Genomic DNA, 19,095 nt, shown 5'->3' on the forward strand with positions numbered 1-19,095 from the left:
ACATCTCTAAAAGATTCCTTTAATGAATACTGATGTAAATCCAAATAAAAATGTGCTTTAATCATATGTATACATTTTCCCCTGATCTTTTATACTCTACAACTGGGAAAGAACTACGTAGGTGAGTATCTGAGTCTCAGGATTATAATGACTCTCAATGACCTTTATTAATCTCTAAATATCTCATTTCCATATAGTAAAGGAGAGTAACAAAGTCAGTTGGAATCTTGATGGCTTTAAACTCTTTTTCTTCTTTAGTGATTTCCCACATTTTGGGAAAAGCTTGTCTTAGCCAAAGACTTAAGGTAGGTCTTGAAATTATGTGGTTGTATGTGTGTTTCTGACAGACGAATAGGGGAAGAGAGATGATTTGTAAAGAACTTAGAATCTACATTCACATTTAGGATTTCCTTTCCTTTCAAAGTTTACCTTAGGCTCTAGAAACTTTACTTCTAAGGGATGAAAAATGAGATCACTAAACACACACACACACACACACACACACACACACACACACACACACTCTCCTACATTAAGCTATCTTTTAAACATATGTGGAGGTGGGAACTAAGTGAGTAAGCTTCTTGAGGGAAGGAAATATTTCATTTTTGTCTTTGTAACCCTAGCACTTGCCAGAGGAGTGGTACATAATAGTAATTTAAGGAATATTTGTTGATTAATTGACTACATAAGTAAATTTGTTTATCTATGGTCATATCTGAAATTCATGTTTTGTTATTATGGTTTTCATAATCTGATTTTTGTGGGTTTTTTCATACTTAATGCTTTAGTTAGGGGAAAATTGTCTCTGTATTAGCTCAAAAAGAGTGATTTTTTAATTTATTTTTAATTTACAACATTCAGCTCCATAAGCTTTTGAGTTCCAAATTTTCTTCCCTTCTCTCTCCTCCCTCCATCCCAAGACAGCATGCAATCTAAGTGATTTTTTAAAAAGTCATTTTCAGAAGGGAAAGAGAGCCATGGTTGTTTAGTGCACAATAGGACCTGTCTTGGAGTCAGGAGAAGCTGAGTTCAAGTTTCACTTCCGAATATTGCTAACTATGAGACCATGGGTAAGTTATTTAAGCTTTTCATGCCCTAAGCAACTTATCTTAGTTGCAAATTAATTTCTAATGATATCTGTAGAAAGGATTTTACCACACACATGAAGTCATGGGTCTTAACTGCACTCCCCCGCAACTGTCCCCTCACCTGCCCACCCCCAAAAAAGATAGAGAAGTGATAGCAGGAAAAAAATATGTCTCAAACAACTGCAAAGTAAAAGTTCCTTGCTCTTTTCCTGTCAAACTTTTTTGGAATATATTAAGAAATCAATTTTTGTGGCTACAGAAAGATTTTACTTATTTAGAAGCTATCTACAAGATATGGGGCTCCAGGCTTCTTTATCTTCTGCTTGCCACCTGCTCTTCTGGCCATTGGCAGCCCTACTAGAGTGTGGCAGTAAGCATGAGATAGACTCATATCTGTCTAGTCTAGTCTCCTTTTTCGTTAGCATCCAAAAAAGCATCTTTGAGTCAACTGTGGCCTATAAAGAAATCATATCTTCACTTCTCTGGCAATGAGAAGGGTCCTGCTATCTTTGGAGAGATAAAAAAGAGGCAATTGACCAGATGCCAGTTTTCCTTTGACAAAACTGTTTGCTCATTTTTTCTATTTAAACCCAGGCCAACCAGAGACATTTTTGCACTAAACCTTTAACATTCTTTGCCATGAATTAGCTGTTGTGACCTGGGCTTATCACTTAACTTCTCTGGTCCCCAGATTCTTAGTTCCTGAAGTGAAGGAGTTGAACTAAATGATCTCTGAAGTCCCACCCATCGCTAGATCCTACTGTCCTAACATCTTCAGGAAGTGGCTACCTCCTACAAATTTTAAATAGAACAGGTGGGTATGGTATAGAATTGTAATATTTTCTGAGGTCTTATAAAGTTATTTTTTTAACTTGATTTCTCTATCTCAGCCAGAATGGAAGAATAGCAGCTACTCATATTCCCAAATCCACTGCTGATCAGCAAAGGGGCTTCAGCCTTTCTGTTTCCCACCTGTGCTAGGTCACCACTTCTTAGGGAACATGGCCACACACACACACACACAAAACTCACCCCCCAGGGCTCATCGTATTGGTCCTGGACATTCTTCAGGCACCTTATTACCTTAACACACCATAGCTCAGGAATTACAAGCTAAAGCTATCCAGAAGCCTCAACTTCCCCAATCCCAGGACAATGAGTATGTTCTACCATGCCTGGCCTGGTCTTGCAGAATTCTGCAGTCATTCTTCCTTAATTTTCAACAAGGAGAACAAGCTATGTGACTTCATTCAGACTCTGGGTCTCCCCAAAGCCTTGAAGAGGTATCTCACAAATTTAGAATTGATACTTCAGAGGTGATCAAGTCAAATTCCCTTATTTTACAAATGAGTAAACTGAGGTCCATAGTCACTATGGGTATCTGAGGTGGGATTGGACCCAAGGTCTTTCTGACTCTAACTCCAGCACTATATCCACTATACAATAGTACCTCTTCAGGAACTTTTTGAGCAATGGATTTGCCAGTGGTCATGGCATAAAAATATAGCAAATGAAACCATCAGAAAGGGTAAACGAAAATAACCTCTAGTCATGTTTTCATCACCAAAATAGTAACAAAATCATCTTTGTTACTGCTTCCCCAAATGCCAAATCCTGGTCTAAGAGGTTTCTAGTACTTGTCAGCACTGTGTGCCAACTGCCCAGGAGAAACGATGCTGGAGCCGAGGGCCTGAAGCCAAATGGTTCATATTGCAGAGTGTTCTAAACCAAGTATTTATTATTCAAGTTGAAGGAACCATGGGGAACATGCTGACTATTAAGTCAATCTGGTAGATTTGAAGGAAAATATTAGGTATATGAAAAATGTATGTATATATTTATATATGTGTGTGTATGTATGTATGTATGTGTATATATATGTATGTATATATATATATATATACACATACATACACACACACATACATGTAACTGACCAAAGGAGATGACTTTGTCAAGGTAGCTGAGAGTAAACCAGCAACGGACACATGCTGAGCTGTAGTATTCTTATATTAGCACACTGGCTCGATGATTGACAATGGAAAAAATGACTAACAAGAAGAACTATACTGATTTACAAAGCACAAGACACAATAGATATATAAGTAGATACACGCTGTGTGTGTGTGTGTGTGTGTGTGTGTGTGTGTGTGTATGCTTGTGTGTATACAGCTAGTTCTTGCTTAATGTAAATGGACTGTGCTGGAGACCTTCCCCTCCCCTCCAGTGGGACCACACCCTCCTAGGCTTTGTGGAGGATCCCTGGGGTGTGCCAGTGGGGGCAGGGCCCTGCTCTCTCTTTCTCTCTCTATACACACACGTGTATACATACATATATACACGTACATATACATACACACATACATGTAATATACATATAACATGCATATAATATACATATACTACACACATACACACACATACACATATACACACTAAAACTAACTAAGGTAACTCACTTGATATCATTTAGGCCACCCCTAGGACCAAAGCAAAAGCAATGTAGCACCACTGCCTAGATTTAAACTCAACCCCCAAAAGAACAATTCCAAAGATGTAGTAGGCTGTGAAGTTCACTAACCATAGTGAGAAAAGTTACTTTAGGTATTTATTCTAAGGAAGTAGAATTAGGGGGTTGTAGATTAATCTTGGGACATCTTCATCAATATTCATATACAAGGCAAAAATCAATATTGTACCAGTAAAAATGAACCATTCTGGTGTGTTGCTCAATTCTAATAAACAAGCATTTATTAAGTGTCCATTAAGTTCTAAGCACTGTGCTAGGCATTCTGGAAGAAAAATTTAAAAAAAATACAATGCCTGTCTTCAGGAGTTTACATTCCACCAGAGAAAAATACTTATATCAACTAATTTACAGAATTATGGGAAACACAATCTAGAAACATTAAAGCACTATATGAATAAGAGTTACTGTTATTACTATATTCCCCATCACCTACCTAGTGAAATAGGCTTGTAGAATAGCCTAACATTATCTGTTAATTATTCTATGGATCCATACTCAAGATAGCATGGTGTTGTAGCTAGAGAACTAACCTTGGAGTCAAGAGGACCTGAGTATAAGACCAACCTCTGATACATACCAATAACTTAGTCTCTAAGTGATCTATCTAGGTCAGAGTTGTCAAACATGCAGCCTGTTGGGCCATTAGCCTGCAATACGCCTCACTGTGGCCTTATCCAGATGAAAATATAATTGGGAAGCATTTAACAAAATCAAAATACAATAGAACATAGATAATGTTAATATGTGGCTTTCTAAGTCAATATGCAGCTTGCAGGTTTAGTGGTCAGTGAATCTGACAACACTGATCTAGGTAGCTCTTGAAAAAGTATAGGTTGCAGAGAAAGTGCTGACCTGTTTTATTAAATGGACTATCTAGATACAAGATTTCCTAATGTCAATGAAATCACAAGTCCTATCTCTATCCCTATGGTCATATTAGATCAAGTTCCTAGCCCTCTAGTCTATAAGATTAATTTCAAAAGCCTAAAAGAGATTTCAAAATATATTTTATAATAATAACTTGCACATTCATGTGTACATCTAAGTAGTTGTATGGTATGGTAGAAAGAATGCTTGATTAGAAATCAGGAGCTTCTAGTCCCAGCTGCACAACTGACTATTTGTATGACTTTCAGCAAGTCACTGAATTTCTAGACCAGATCATCTCCTGGGTTCCTTGCAGTCTAACAATCTAGGGTCCTAGGTCAGAACTAATCGATCATTTGGCCTTATCATCAGAATGCTACAAGTTATCAATTAGCTAGAACAAGTGTGAGGTAATGTACCATCCTGTACCAGGGAAACTAGATCCACAGCCACAAATCACCTGCTGTTTATTATCAATACCTACATGAAAGCTATTATCAATGTCCTTGTCTTAGAAACACGATATACATTCACACAATGTTAGGCTGAAGCATGGAACTTGGAATGAAGTTCAGCTCAGTAATTTTTTTGTGGATGGTTGGCTTCATTTTTGCAGGGATAGTGGACATCAAAGTTGCATAAAGACCCAAATGGAGCTATCACTGTGCCAATTCTATCTCTTCTACCAACTCCATGCACGACTTCTTCAGTTATTTCAGTGATACTTTGGTACTCTGGTTCAATTTTTAAAAAATCGCACATCTACTGTGTGCTGGATACTGGGGATGCACAGGAGAAAAAAAATACTGCCTCAATCATCAGTTAGCTTACAGTCTAATGAAGAGGTGGAAGAAAATGATGTGAACAAAAATAAGTTTGATGGAAGCAAGAGTGTGATAATTGCAAACGTGATCCAGGTAAAACTATCTAAGAAAATTTGAATCATAAGAGATCACTTTCACATTAAATGCTGAATGGTTCCCTAGCAATGTCCCAGGACACAACTGATCCATCACCAGAGAAATGCTGCCTCCTGCAATAGAGTTCTGCTGGGCAGGACCCATAAGGAAAAATGGAAACTTTAGATTCCTTAAGGCAGAGGCATCAAACATACTGTGCCCATAGGCCTGCATCACTCCTGGGTGACCAGAAGCAGATTAAACTGTAATTGGGAAACATTCCATACAATAACAGATAGATAATATTACTTTTTAATACTGTCAATGTTCGGTCTTCTGGGATTCTTATGTATGGCTTAGTTGTCCCTATCTCTGATTTTAATGCCACAGTCTTAATGGATTGATTTGGATTAAGAAAATCAGAGACAAGGTAAATAAATGTCTTGAAAAGTCACAAAATGGGGCACAACTATGGACGGCTGAGAAACCTGAGCAGCAGAACCAAGTATGCAGAATTTAGAGGTGAATCAAAAATTTACTAATACTAATTATCTTAAATGTATGCACAGACTCTCAGAATCATAGTGGCTCTCAGTAGTCATCTGCTTTAATCAATGCCTCAGGAGAAACTGTCCTGACAACAGTCCCATCAAGTGGTCACACAGGCCCTGTTCTAATACCTCAAGTGAAGAGAAGCCCACACCTTCCAAAGGCAGCCCATCTCTAATTGGTAGGAGGGTTTGCTATACATGGAACCAATCTGAGTTTCTGCAACTAGTTCTGCCCTCACTGCTTCTAGTTCTCTTCTTGGGGCTGAAAAGAATAAGTTTAATCTTTCTTCCTCCCAGTTAGTTAGGTGGCATAGTAGATAAAACCCTGCATGTGGAGTCAGAAGGAACTGAGTTCAAATCCTTCCTCAGCCACATGCTGGCCATGTGGCTTTTCCACTAAGCCTATGCATGACTTCTTGAGTCATTTCATTGGCACCTCAGTGTTCTAGTTTGAGTAAAAAAAATGTTAAGTGCATATTATTGCTAAACCCTAGGGATACAGAGGTGAAAAAATAATACAGTCCCTGCCTTCAACGAGGCTACACTCTAATGAGAGGGAGGGAGAAAATTACATGTAGACAAATAAACACAATGGAAACTAGACTGTGATAAGGGTAACATGAGATTGCATGCAAGCTAACCTCTCCCAGACTGTTTTCTTATCAGTAAAATGGGGATAAAAATAGCACTTAGTTTACATGGTTATTGTGAGGATCAATGAAATGGGATATGTAAAGTACTTAGTAAACTTTAAAGTACCATCTAAATGCCAACTATTCTTATCATTGTTATTTTTGACACTTGAAGAAAGCAATAATATCTTCTTTATATCTTCTTCATGCTAAATATTCCTACTTCTTTCATCCCAGTCTTATATAGTATGGTCTCTAGAACCCTCACCATTTAGATTATCCTTTGATCACTATCTAGCTTATAATTCCCTCTAACAATAAATCACCAAGAACTGAACATGATCATTTGGATGTGGGTTAATTAGGGCAGAGTCCAGCCAGACCACCACCTCCCTCATTTTGGACATTACACTTCCATTGATGCAGGATTACTCCAAATTAACTTTTTTGACTGCTGTGTCACTGCTGTTTACCTGTTGTTGAACTTGGAAGATTCTAAACCAGACAGATGCTATTTGTATGAATTATTGTTTAGCCATGTCTTTCCCGTTATTTAATTGTAAGGTTGAATTTTTGAACCCAAATGCAAAACCTTGTCTTTTCTCTTAATGAATGGCTCCTTTTGGCTTTGACCCATGATTCTAGCCTTTAGGGATCTTTGTATTGAGCTCGACCTGTTGTTCAACATTCCAGATGTCTTTTCCACTTTTGTGCTATGTGCAATTCTCCTAAGTATGACTTTATACAAATTACTTATAAAAATATTAATTAGCACAAGGGCAATTACATATTGCACTAGTGACATCATTTCAGGTTGAACTTGATACATCGATGTCAAATTCTGCACAAGTCAGCCAATCCCTTCCTAATCTACCTGACTGCTACCAATGATCAATGGCAAATACCAATGCCAAACCTAGTGCTCTTTTCTCAAGCTTATCCTTCTTCAGCCCTCTAAAGTATTTGCCTCTACTGACTACTTTCTCCTCCTGGATAGTCTCTTCTCTCTGGTTGGTCATTTATTATTATTTTTTTTATTTTTAAAATATTTTATTTTATTGTCATTTATGAAATAAAACAAACATTCCATATCATAGTAGAATAATAGAGATGATTGCACACGAAACTGCAAATCTACTACCTACAACTTGCTATTGCTTGTAAATGTATAATAAAGTTATCATGTAACTATCTTTTTTCCCTTCCCTTCTCTCCTCCCCCCCCCCCGCCCTGCATCCTGTTGGTCCTTTTCCTGCTATCTGATTGTTCTGTCTGACTGCTCTTCTTTGGTCTCTTTTGCTAATATTCATCCTTCTCTCACCCATTCACAGCGGGTGCCTTCCAAGACCCTGTCCTGGGCTCTCTTCCTCTTTTTTCTCTTTCACTTGGTGATCACAGCCTATGAATTCAATGACCATATCTATGCTGATAAATTCCAGATTTATATATATACATCCACCCCAGTCTATTTTCTGTGCTCCTCTCCTACATCACCAACTAACTCTCTTGGATATTTTGAATTGGACACTGCAACACATTAACCCAAACATATCCAAAACAAATCATTATCTTTTTCCCCAAAACATACCCCTTCTCCCTAGCTTCCTTATTATTTGTAAGGGCACAACCATCCTTTTAGTCATCAGGTTCACAAGTTTTGTGTCAACATTTAGTCCCCATTCTCATTCAGCCCACATGTATCACCAGAAGCCAAATCTTGTCATCTCTTTCTCTACAGCATCTCTCAAATATGACCCTTTCTCTCTATTCAAGCAGACACAAACCTGTTTCAGGTCTCTAACACTTCTTGTTTGGGTAAGGACATATTTCTAAGTGAAATCTCTATTTCAGGTCTCTCCTCACTCCAACTCATGCTTAAGACATTAAAATAATTTTCTTCAATACTATTTTACATACCCCACCTCCACCTCAATAAATTCCAACAGGAACCTGTTTCCTTTAGGACTAAATAGAAAGACTTTTCTTTAGCATTTAAAGCTCTTTACAAACTGTTGTCCACTTAATCAGTCTTTTAACATATTACTCCTCTCCCACCTTCTATAATTTAGATATAATGCACGTCTTGCTGTTCTTCACATACAATTCTCCATTTCAGGTCTCTATGTATGGTTGTTCTTTTTTTAGCTAGAGCTTTCCCTTATCACCTTCACATTTTAGAATCCCTAACTTCTTTCAAGAGTTACCCCAAGTGGGGCAGTTAGGTGGCGCAGTGAGTAGCGCACTGTCCCTGGAGTCAGAAGGACCTGAGTTCAAATCCGGTCTTAGGCACTTGACACACTTAATAGCTGTGTGACCTTGGGCAAGTCACTTAACCCCAACTGCCCTGCCTTCCCCCCTCAAAAAAAAATTAAAAAAAAGAGTTACCCAAAGTGCCACCTTCTGCAAGTGTCCTTTCCCAGTCACCCAGCTACTAGTTACACTCCTGATAAAGTCACTTCCATCTATCCTGTGTGTATTCTAAGTAGCTATTTATGTACATAAATATTTAACTTAGAATCCCAACTCCTTCAGGGCAGTGGTGTTAAAAAATTGTATCCACAACACTTAGCATAGTTCCTGAAACATAGTAAATGCTTGATAAAAGCTTATTAATTGATTAATCTAATTATATCTTCATCTTTTCCATAAGAATTACAAGGACTTTCTTAAATATTTTTTCTGAACTCTAGCTATCCTATGTACATAACATTCCCTAAGTGATTATGAATGATGCTTTGGTAATTACTTATAGATGTTCATGCTAGCATATGTTTATAATACTATAAGTTATTCTAATTATAACTGCTTTTCCAGTGACCACTAGTCCTTGACCTTTCCCCTCTGTCCAAGCCCAAAGCTGCTGGATGCTTGATTGTTTTATATGTGTGTGTATACATACATATATATACACACATACATACATATACACATGTATATATATATACACACATACATACATATATACATGTATATATATACACACATATATATATATATGTATATATATATATATAGTTTCTTTTCTCTCATGGCAATATAATCTCAAAACTCCCCTAGAATCTCCTAAAATAACACCTTTTTTTGACTCTTTGAAATGAACTCATGTCCTTTCTTCTTATCCCTAGCTTTTCCCATTCCTCTCTTCACTTTTCAATATCCATTCTTTAATTGAGAATCAAAATTGAGTCAACTGCTTTTGAGTCAAGAATGATGTCTACTGTTCCACACTGGACTTACAGTTTAGTCAGATAGAATAAACTGCTGCAGTATTATTATGGAAGTGAGATAATGTAAATAAAGTGCTTAGTAATGGCAAAGTGCTATAGAAATGTGAGTTTCTAGGGTATTACTATTGTGTGAAACTGATGTAAAACTTGGGAAGCAAAGAGACAGAGTTCTGTATACAGATGGATTCTTCCCCAACTCCTCTTAATTTTAGTGCCTTCCTTTCATTAACTGTCTTCTATTTATTCTGTATATTAACTTGTTAATACATATTTGTTTACACGTTGTCTCCTCCTTTTGTTTGTAAGCTCCTTGAAGGAGGGGACTGCTTTGTCTCTTTTTATATCCCCAATGCTTAGCATAGTACCTGGCAAATAGTAAGTGTTTCACAAATTTATATGTTAAAATTATATATTTAATATATCTAATGTATATTTAATAAATTTATTGATTGATCAATTGATCAATTCTGTAAATCATAATCTAATTTGTGACTACTTGCAATAGTTACAATTTTCATATCCATAGTGGTTGAGAAATCCTCTTCTCAAGGATACTCACACATGGAGAACAATACTATCCAAAGATCTATTTTTAAAAATAAAGGGATGATAGATCCATATAGCTATAACACAGAAAGTAACAACAGTGCTTGCAGCTGTGCAGGCACACCCCTGCAGAAGGACCAGGGCTAAGAGAATGAGAAAACCCAAGGTTGGTCATAGGAGCAGCTCAACTCATTCATTTCAGAAAGAAGCATTAAGTACCAAATTAGGTGGGCTTAACTCCATTATCTCCTGTATTTCGTTTGCTTCCTTTGCCTCCTAGGGGTTGGAACTTCTTTGGCACTTTCATTGAACATCTTAACACCATTTAACCTCAACTCTCTGTACCACTTATTCCAATTTTTCTCACAGATTGAACTTCTTTGGTACATTAACCCAGTATATTGTCATCACTTCTTTTTACCCTTGATTTCAGATCTGATTTGGTCACTTCTCCATTAAGCCACTGCATCCTATGGTTTCTACACCACACTTCCCAGGTACCTCTACATGAAGCAGTCGGCCACCACCTTGCTTACTCAGATGACATATTCGAGGTATCCTGTTGAGGGGCATTTCTGACTGATAGTCATTCATACCAGTGATCCATATTGGTTTAGATAGCTCCCTTTAGCCCTCTTCATGAACAAATGGATCATTCTGCAGACACTGTTACAGACTTCCTGGCACAGTCTGGCATCCAACTCACACTTATTATGTAAATAGGAGCCTCCAAAGTCGGGACTTTCTTATTAAAGATTAATCCAAGAACCAGCCTGGGCCGATAAGCCACATGCTCCAGTACAGTCTTGGGGGTGGAGTACAATTTTGCTATCTAAAGGGAAGGTGAAACTGCTTGTAGTGTACTTAACAGCAGTTTTTGAAGAATGGCCACTCTAGCTTAGGAAAGAATAACATTTAATCAGTATCTGAACAGATGTTCACAACTTAAGAGAAACAATAAGTCTGTTCATAAGCTAAATTGGGATTAGTTCTGGCCAGCTTTGCTTTTTAGCTGGTTTAACATTAAAATGAAATTTCTATCAAAAAACCCAGAAACAATGAATTGATGCCTCATCTAGAAAACCAAATTACAAAGGCTCTACTCCATTCTAAGAATTTAGCAAGCATTTGGTCGTACCATAGTTTCATTTAGGCTAACTACCAATGAAAGCAATGTAAACTTCATCTACCTGCCTGTAAGTTGGTTTCACCTCTCAGATGGTTTTTAGCATGTGCATAGTTCCAAAAGAGCATATCTCTCTCTCTCTCTCTCTCTCTCTCTCTCTCTCTCTCTCTCTCTCTCTCTCTCTCTCTCTCATTCTCCCCCCCCACACACATCCATATAAGAAATATTATTATTAAATGACTTCTATTTGCCAGGCCCTGTGCTAAGTGCTAGTTAAATGACCCAGCAAAGATCCTACAGGTAGTAAATGTCAGAGTCAGGATCTGAACCCATGGTTACTGACTCCAAGTTCAGTACACTTTCTACCATAGATCATGTAATACTAATATCTTCATTACCCCAGATTATATTTCCTACATATCCCCATATAAGGAAATTCCAATAGGTGGCCATCTTAGCATTGCAGTCAAGGGAAAAATACTGAAATCATATTGTGTCTTTTCCTCCCCAAAGGTAAGGTTAACATATGTATAACCTATACATAGTTAACATTTAATAACAATAATAAACATTCATAGAGTTTCACATATTGACCATATTGATTCTTAACTCTAGAGTGACTTCCCAAAGGTTCTGAAGTTATAAACTTTAAAGGTGATGTTCACAGAAAACTCAAAATATGTCTGTTTATAAAACTTGAATATACTACAAGTAATCCTCAGGGGAGATTTTTACTTAAAGAAATCAACGAGTCACCTTTGTGGAAATCTATAAAAGAAAAGTTAATCTCAAACAACAATCAATAGAGAAGCCTGGAAAGGTTCATTAAAAATGTGCTAGATGTGTATCAGAAAGCAATATTGACTGATTAGAAAGGTAACATGGCATAGAGAGCTGGCTTTCAATTTCAGATTCAAGTACTGAATCTGATAAATGCCATCTATCTGCTTATAAGCAAGACACAACCTTTCAGCACCCTCAGGCAACTCACTAAGTCTTTACATACAGAAGAGTTGCTGAACTCCATTCATAAAAGTAGTTCTTCAGAGAGTTCCATACATTGATAAAACAATAAATCTGGGTTCTACTCTCTCTCATCTTCTCCTCCAAATAAGTGGTTATTTGGAGTTTTTTTTTGCCCTGTGACAGATTTACAGACCATGAAGAAAGAAGAAAATGACATAAAACTTATCTGTACACAAAAGCCAATAACCTGGCTATTCACATAGGAATTCATAGAATAATCTTTTAGAGGCAACATTGAAGACTACAGTTTTTTTTCCAATGATGGAACTATTAATTTTGGAAGTAATACTGCAAAAAAATTGATGAGAAACTTTAGAAATTATGCTATGGAAACTCAGGACAGAAAGATTATGATTTTCATGATAGGGTAATTCAAATGAATAAAATTAACCAAAAGATAACAGTTTTTCAATCACTGTAACTGTTAATAGTCGTTACTATCATATTCAAAGTTTCAAATTTGTGTAAAAACTATTTTAATAGATATGCTTAATGGAAGTTTCATAATTTATCTGAAAAATCTCTTTCTCCTCACCTCCCCCATTGAGGATAACCTTGTTTAAGGGAACAAGAACAGTGTAAGGAAACCATCCTAATCAATGGCAGACAGACCTGAGTCCATATAATACAGTTCCATCAGGGTGAAGGCGGATCATTCGGTTTTTCACTGTCACTCCATGCACAAATGATTTCTTGTCATTTAGAAAATATGTGTCAGGGACCCACAGCTGATCAGCCACTCGGTTGTCAAGTGTGAGGTTCAGAGGGATCCCAGCATAGGCCAACCGCTTATCTCTCCAGTACTGCTGAAAATACATGGTCAAGGTATAATCCTGAAATAGAAAGGAAAAAAAAAACCTTCAGTTAGTCTTTAGTTAAGAGCATATTTGTCTAAATTTTTAGTTATTTTAAAGGTTAATTGACATGGCAGTGAATATATATTATGGTTATTTAAAATGAATGTGGGAAAGAGATCAGAAAAGAGGGACAAAGACCCAAATGAACAAAAAAGTTTACTAGCAGTTCTTTTGAGTATGGCAAAGACCTGAAAACTAAGAGGATGTCCATCAATTGAGGAATGGCTGAACAAAGTTTGATATATGAATATAATGGAATAGTAATGTGCTAAAAGAGAATATGAAGGAACAGTTTTAGATAAACTCGGGAAGACTTGTATGAATTGATGCAGAGTAAAGTGAACAGAACCAGGAGAACAATTTGTATAACAACATTATAAATAAAAAAGAAAACTTCAAAGTCTTAAGAATTCTAGTTAATGCAATGACCATCTGCTATGCCAGAGGACCTTTGGTGAAACAGCCTACCTACCTCTTGACAAAGAAGTACAACTTGGGACCTATATGTGGGTAGATAGATAGATAGATAGATATTGGACACGACAAATGGGAGGATTTGTTTTGCTTGATTATACATAATCATTACAAGCGTTTCATTTTTCCTTTCAACTTGGGGGTGGGGCAAGATGGGAGAGTAAATAGATTTTTAATTGAAAATTTTAAATTAAAATGTAAAAAAGAGATGGAAGATGATGCAAAACATCACCATTCTTATAGATAATTATAAAATATCAAAACAATGTTAAAGGAAACCATAAAAAAATAAAGAAAAATCTTACTAGATAAAGCAAAAAATAATAGTAGGTGCAATCTACTATCACTTATTACTTTAATGTCAATTTTTAATAAATGTGTTCCAGGTGTATGAATCCTATATCTGACTAAGATAAATATTTGACTAAACACATAACCATTTCAAAAATAAAAATATGAACATAAAGACCAAAGAAAGTAATGATGAAGTCACAGAGCTGGGAATGAATTTAAAATGTCCCTTTTGACCTACCCCTACATTCGGGCAGACATAGCATTAAACCATCCAAGTCAGACAAACTTTTACATAATCTGACTTCTCTCTTGCTTCAATTCAAACACCTTTCATCTTTTTCACTCCTCTCTGGAAGCTGTAAATACAGGCCCTTTCCTCAAACACAGGATTACTCTGAGATTTTTCCTTTTAATGGTCCCTATTTCTCCCATTTTCTGATAGCTACTATGCCTCCTGCCTTCCCATATCACATCTGTGTTGTTGTTCCAAAGTTGGGTTACATCCTTATAAGTGGGAAATCAAAAGAGATGAGCTGAAGGCAAGGGAAGACCTGAGAAGGCTGTGTGTGTGAGTGTGAGTGTGTGTGTGTGTGTGTGTGTGTGTGTGTGTGTGTGTGTGCGTGTGTACCTGTAAGCATCCAAATTCAGCTGTACGGTCAAAAGGGTCCTTCTTAGAGAAAAGGTTTTTGGGTACTTCAGAAAGAAAGGTACAAGAACATCTACTGAGATTTTTTTTTAATAGAGTAAGAAAAAAATTAAGACAAGGTGAGATAAAAATTTACACAAAATATAGAAACCATCCCATTGTTTCACCAATCACACATATTTTTAAATTTAATATATTATTTTCCCCAATTATGTGTGCAAAGCACATATTAACTCAATGTTATTGACTGCTTTAAAGCTTACAAAGTTCTTTCCTCACAACTCTGTAATATAGCCATTAAAAGTATTAATTTTTTGCCATTTTAAAGAAGAGAAGACCAAGATTTAGGAAACAGAAAAAACTTTCCCAAGTTCATATCATTTACATAGACAGGGAGGCAGAATTTAAACTTGGGTTGTCCCACCCAACACTACCTCTAAATAATAATGAAGTCAGAAAGGACTTTGAGTGCCACACCTAAAGATTTGAGTTTAACCAAAGTCAAAGAAGATGAAATTACTTCTCAGATTGTAGAAGAAAAGTAATTAACATTAACACTTGAACTTCTCAGTGCCTGTTCTTATCACTGAATCAAGTGTATATAAAGTACCTATAACACTGTTCTGAACCATAAGGAATAATAAAAAAAAAGAATTCTTATTCTCCAAGAATGTGAGAGACAGTGTGCTCTAGTGGATTAGAAGGCTGGCCTTCAAGTGGAGATGATTTGGGTTTGAGTTCTGCCTCTGAGACATACTAGCTTCATGACCATGGGCAAGTCACTCAATTTCTCCCTGTCCCAAGCAACTCTCTAGGACTATGAGTTTAGAGGGCAGTTGACAGCAGTATCAGTACAGGGAATTTCCACTAGGATTTCCTTATGTTAGTAAAATCATAGATATGGACAAAACCAAAACACTACAAAGCACACTTGGCAAGAAAGATGAATACGTATAATATACATACATACATATATATATATATATATATATGTATATATATATGTGTGTGTGTGTATATATATATATGTGTATATATATATATATATATATATATATATATATATATGTGGCTCAGCACTTTGCTAGTTAATATGGGGGAATACATACCATGCTCATATTAACATACACGAAACAGTGAAGAATATAAGGGAATACTGCATTTATACATATACACATGTGAGTGTGTGTGTGTGTGTGTGTGTGTGTGTGTGTGTGTGTATACTAAAACTGATTGAAGTTAGAGGAAAAGGAGTAGTTAGGAATGGCTTCATGGAAGACAGAAAGCTTCAGCACAGCCTTGAAGGATGAGCAAAAAAAAAATGCTGAGCCCAAAGAGCAACATTTGCTCTACTCTGTACATAGGCATGATCGTGACATTTTTAGAGGATGAGACCAGACAGAATACCGTGGATCACATGCTTTTGGAAATAGTGGGAAATAGAGTGGCTTACGAAGGAAGCCACATGCATTATCTCACTCAATTCCCAGAATGATTCTGTGAAGTAAGCAGTACAAGGATGACTGCCTCCATTTTAGTAGATGAGGCTACATATAGGGGTCTCAGGTTACCAAGTGACAGCTTGTAAATTATACATTCAGGACTCCAACTGTAGGCCTTCTAGTTGGAGACTAGAGTTCCTCCTATTATTCCATGCTGCTATGCTTGGACAGGTAGTTTGGGGCAGCCTATGGAAGACTCCGAGAGCTCATATCTTAAATTTTGATTAGATTCAGTAAGGAATCATTGCAGATCTATAGACAAGGATAAGTCCTTATAAAAATACATTTTTGCATATAAAGTTGTCTCTTTTCTCCCTACTTTTGTTAAATCTATTCATATAAACAGCCTGAATCCTCCATTGGTATTTCTGAAATTTAAAAAAAAAATACTTAGGGTACAGCATGGAACATACTGAGTGCATCCCTAGTGGAGGATTGATTAAAAAGCATGGATAAGAATCACAGGATGAGAAGTCACAAGTAGGTTGCTATCTGCCCTGATCTTTGCAATGGCCCAAACATCCATGAGGTCACAGAATAATTGAAGAATGAAGCATCATATATTAAGACAATAAATACAAGGACAATATTAGTAAACAGTACTATTAAAATACAAGATTTCATAATTTATTTTTGTAAATATCGAGGTGGAGAATTAATGAGAAATCTGATCCTAATAATCAACCTGAATTTAGTCTTTCTTTTAAAAAATAAATTTGATTAATTTTCAAATAGATTCAGCATCTTAATGGCTGGTCTCAAGTAATCTTTTCCAATGTCGAAAAAAGTACAATGTGCTCTCTGTCTTCCCACCATACCCATCCTCAATCTGGAGGTTTAGTGATAAAGCAACTGTTCCTGAGGTTTCTTGCCATTAGTCTTTCAAATAAGGTTTCAGAAAGAAAAAAGCTTGAAGCTCCCATGGTAGCTTTACGCTGGAGTTGCTAGTTACTTATGGCACTAAAATTAAAATATGACTTTGCACTTCATTAGTAACTAATTAGGGACTAATCCTAATCTACCACTTGCAGTAATTGGGAAGTTCTGAAAAGGGTTAATTCCATAGGAAAGATGTTTGTGCGAAGTGAGAGAGGATGAGACAGAGAGGTAATGTTAAGGAAAGCACAGAGAAATAACAGATGGGAACACAATTCCTAAGAGAAAATAAGTAAGGTCAATTGACCTGTGCTCCATTTTTCCGATTAATATATACGCATGATATTTCATTTTTCCCAGAGTTTTGATCACTAGAAAGTTCTTTCTCAAGATCTAGCCCTGCACTCTCTCCCCCCACACACCATTCGCCCCTGACAGTAGAACTGCTAGCTATGGCTGTATTCAGATTCATTTCCATGTTGTTGTTGTTCAGTCATTTCAGTTGTGTCTGACTCTTTGTGAGACCCACTTGGGGTTTTCTTGGTAAAGATTTTGAAATGGTTTTCCATTTCTGTCTCTGGCCATACAGGGGCTCAATAAAAAAAAAAAACCCCTCGATAACATTTAGAGGCAACCTTCCAACCTTTGTCAGCCCGTAGTTATTTACAGACCCTATAATACTGCCACTCTTAAGCACCAAAGCAAATCAGATCTAACTACCCTTGCCATATAGGCAACTCTCTCCCCTTCCCCCCAACTCATACACGCATATGCCAATGGTTTTGTCTTAATTTAGGGGATGGGGTAAAGACTGGAGTTGTCATTTTACTAATATATGGAAGTCTAGGTGATGAAACCCCTGTTTACCAACTCAGTACTTTCATTTTATATGCAAATTAATTGTTGTAGAGAGTTGCCTAGAACAGAGGAGTCAAACACAGACATCAGACCCATAACACTCCTGAATGTGTCCTGAATCAGATGAAAATGTAGTTCCTACCTAGTTTTAATGTGTTGATGTACTAATAAAAAAAGAAATACATAAACATGTGTTGTTTTCTAAGTCCATATGTGGCCCTCAGGGATCCTCATTGGCTCCCATTTCTACTGGAGTGTGACACCACTGACCTAGAACAGGGATGCCCAACCTTAGGTTTTTATTGAAACAACAGACAATATATTTTGATTTGCCATTTTAGTGAGAGCTCTGCAGTGGCTCTTCTTTGTTTACTAAAGCATTTACGTAAATTTTTATGCTCATAGGTGGGCCACATAAATTGCACTGTGGGCTGCATGGGGCAGGCCACATTTTGGACAGCCCTGACCTAGAGCATTGAGAGGGAAGTTAAGTGAATGGCTTGGGGTCACGTAGCAGTATGTGCCATAGGTGAGACTTGAACTCATGTCTTCCTGGTTCCATGGTGAGTTAATTATCCTCTATGCCACAGTACCTTTCTTGATTAATTCAGTCAACAAGTTTAATGGCAAGTAAAGTGGGACTTTTTGTTGTCTTTTGTTTTGGAGTGCTTCTCAGCACTAAGGCAATCAAGTGTCTTTGAGTCTTATCTTTGTTTCAACCAAGAGTCTTTGAATCAAGAGCCTTTGATGACCTGCTTGAGTCATGGGAAGGTCTAGGTCACATGGGTTTGAGTCGCATGGTTGTGACACCCTTCAACCCTGAAGAAGTACATGTGTATATGATATGTGTGTGTGTGTGTGTGTGTGTGTGTGTGTGTGTGCACTCTGAGGTTACCATTTTGCTTGGGGCTCACTCGCTGGAAGAATGTTGTGTGATTTGACCAGATGAGACTCTGGGTAGCCAATGGAGCCCCACCAGCTTTGAAAAACCCACATGTTAGGTGTTTCTCTCTCTGGTAATTATATATGTAATGCCTTAGACAGACAGCTAGAAGCCTGTCTGCTGCTTTGTGTTATTGGCTCTGTTTATAAA

The 19,095-nt window shown here is 37.0% G+C and overlaps 1 protein-coding gene across 1 annotated transcript in view; it reads right to left on the bottom strand.

Annotated features, from left to right (window-relative positions):
- GABRB3 (gamma-aminobutyric acid type A receptor subunit beta3) overlaps positions 1-13,323 on the bottom strand; it is a 67,351-nt gene extending 54,028 nt beyond the window's left edge. The window contains exon 1 of the mRNA XM_036745980.1: positions 13,108-13,323. Within this exon, the coding sequence (XP_036601875.1) occupies positions 13,108-13,313 (206 nt within the window). The 5' untranslated portion in view covers positions 13,314-13,323. The remainder of the gene's footprint in view (positions 1-13,107) is intronic.
- Positions 13,324-19,095: the final 5,772 nt, after the last annotated feature.

Source organism: Trichosurus vulpecula, chromosome 2 (genome assembly GCF_011100635.1).
Source record: "Trichosurus vulpecula isolate mTriVul1 chromosome 2, mTriVul1.pri, whole genome shotgun sequence".
Lineage (NCBI taxonomy): Eukaryota > Metazoa > Chordata > Mammalia > Diprotodontia > Phalangeridae > Trichosurus > Trichosurus vulpecula.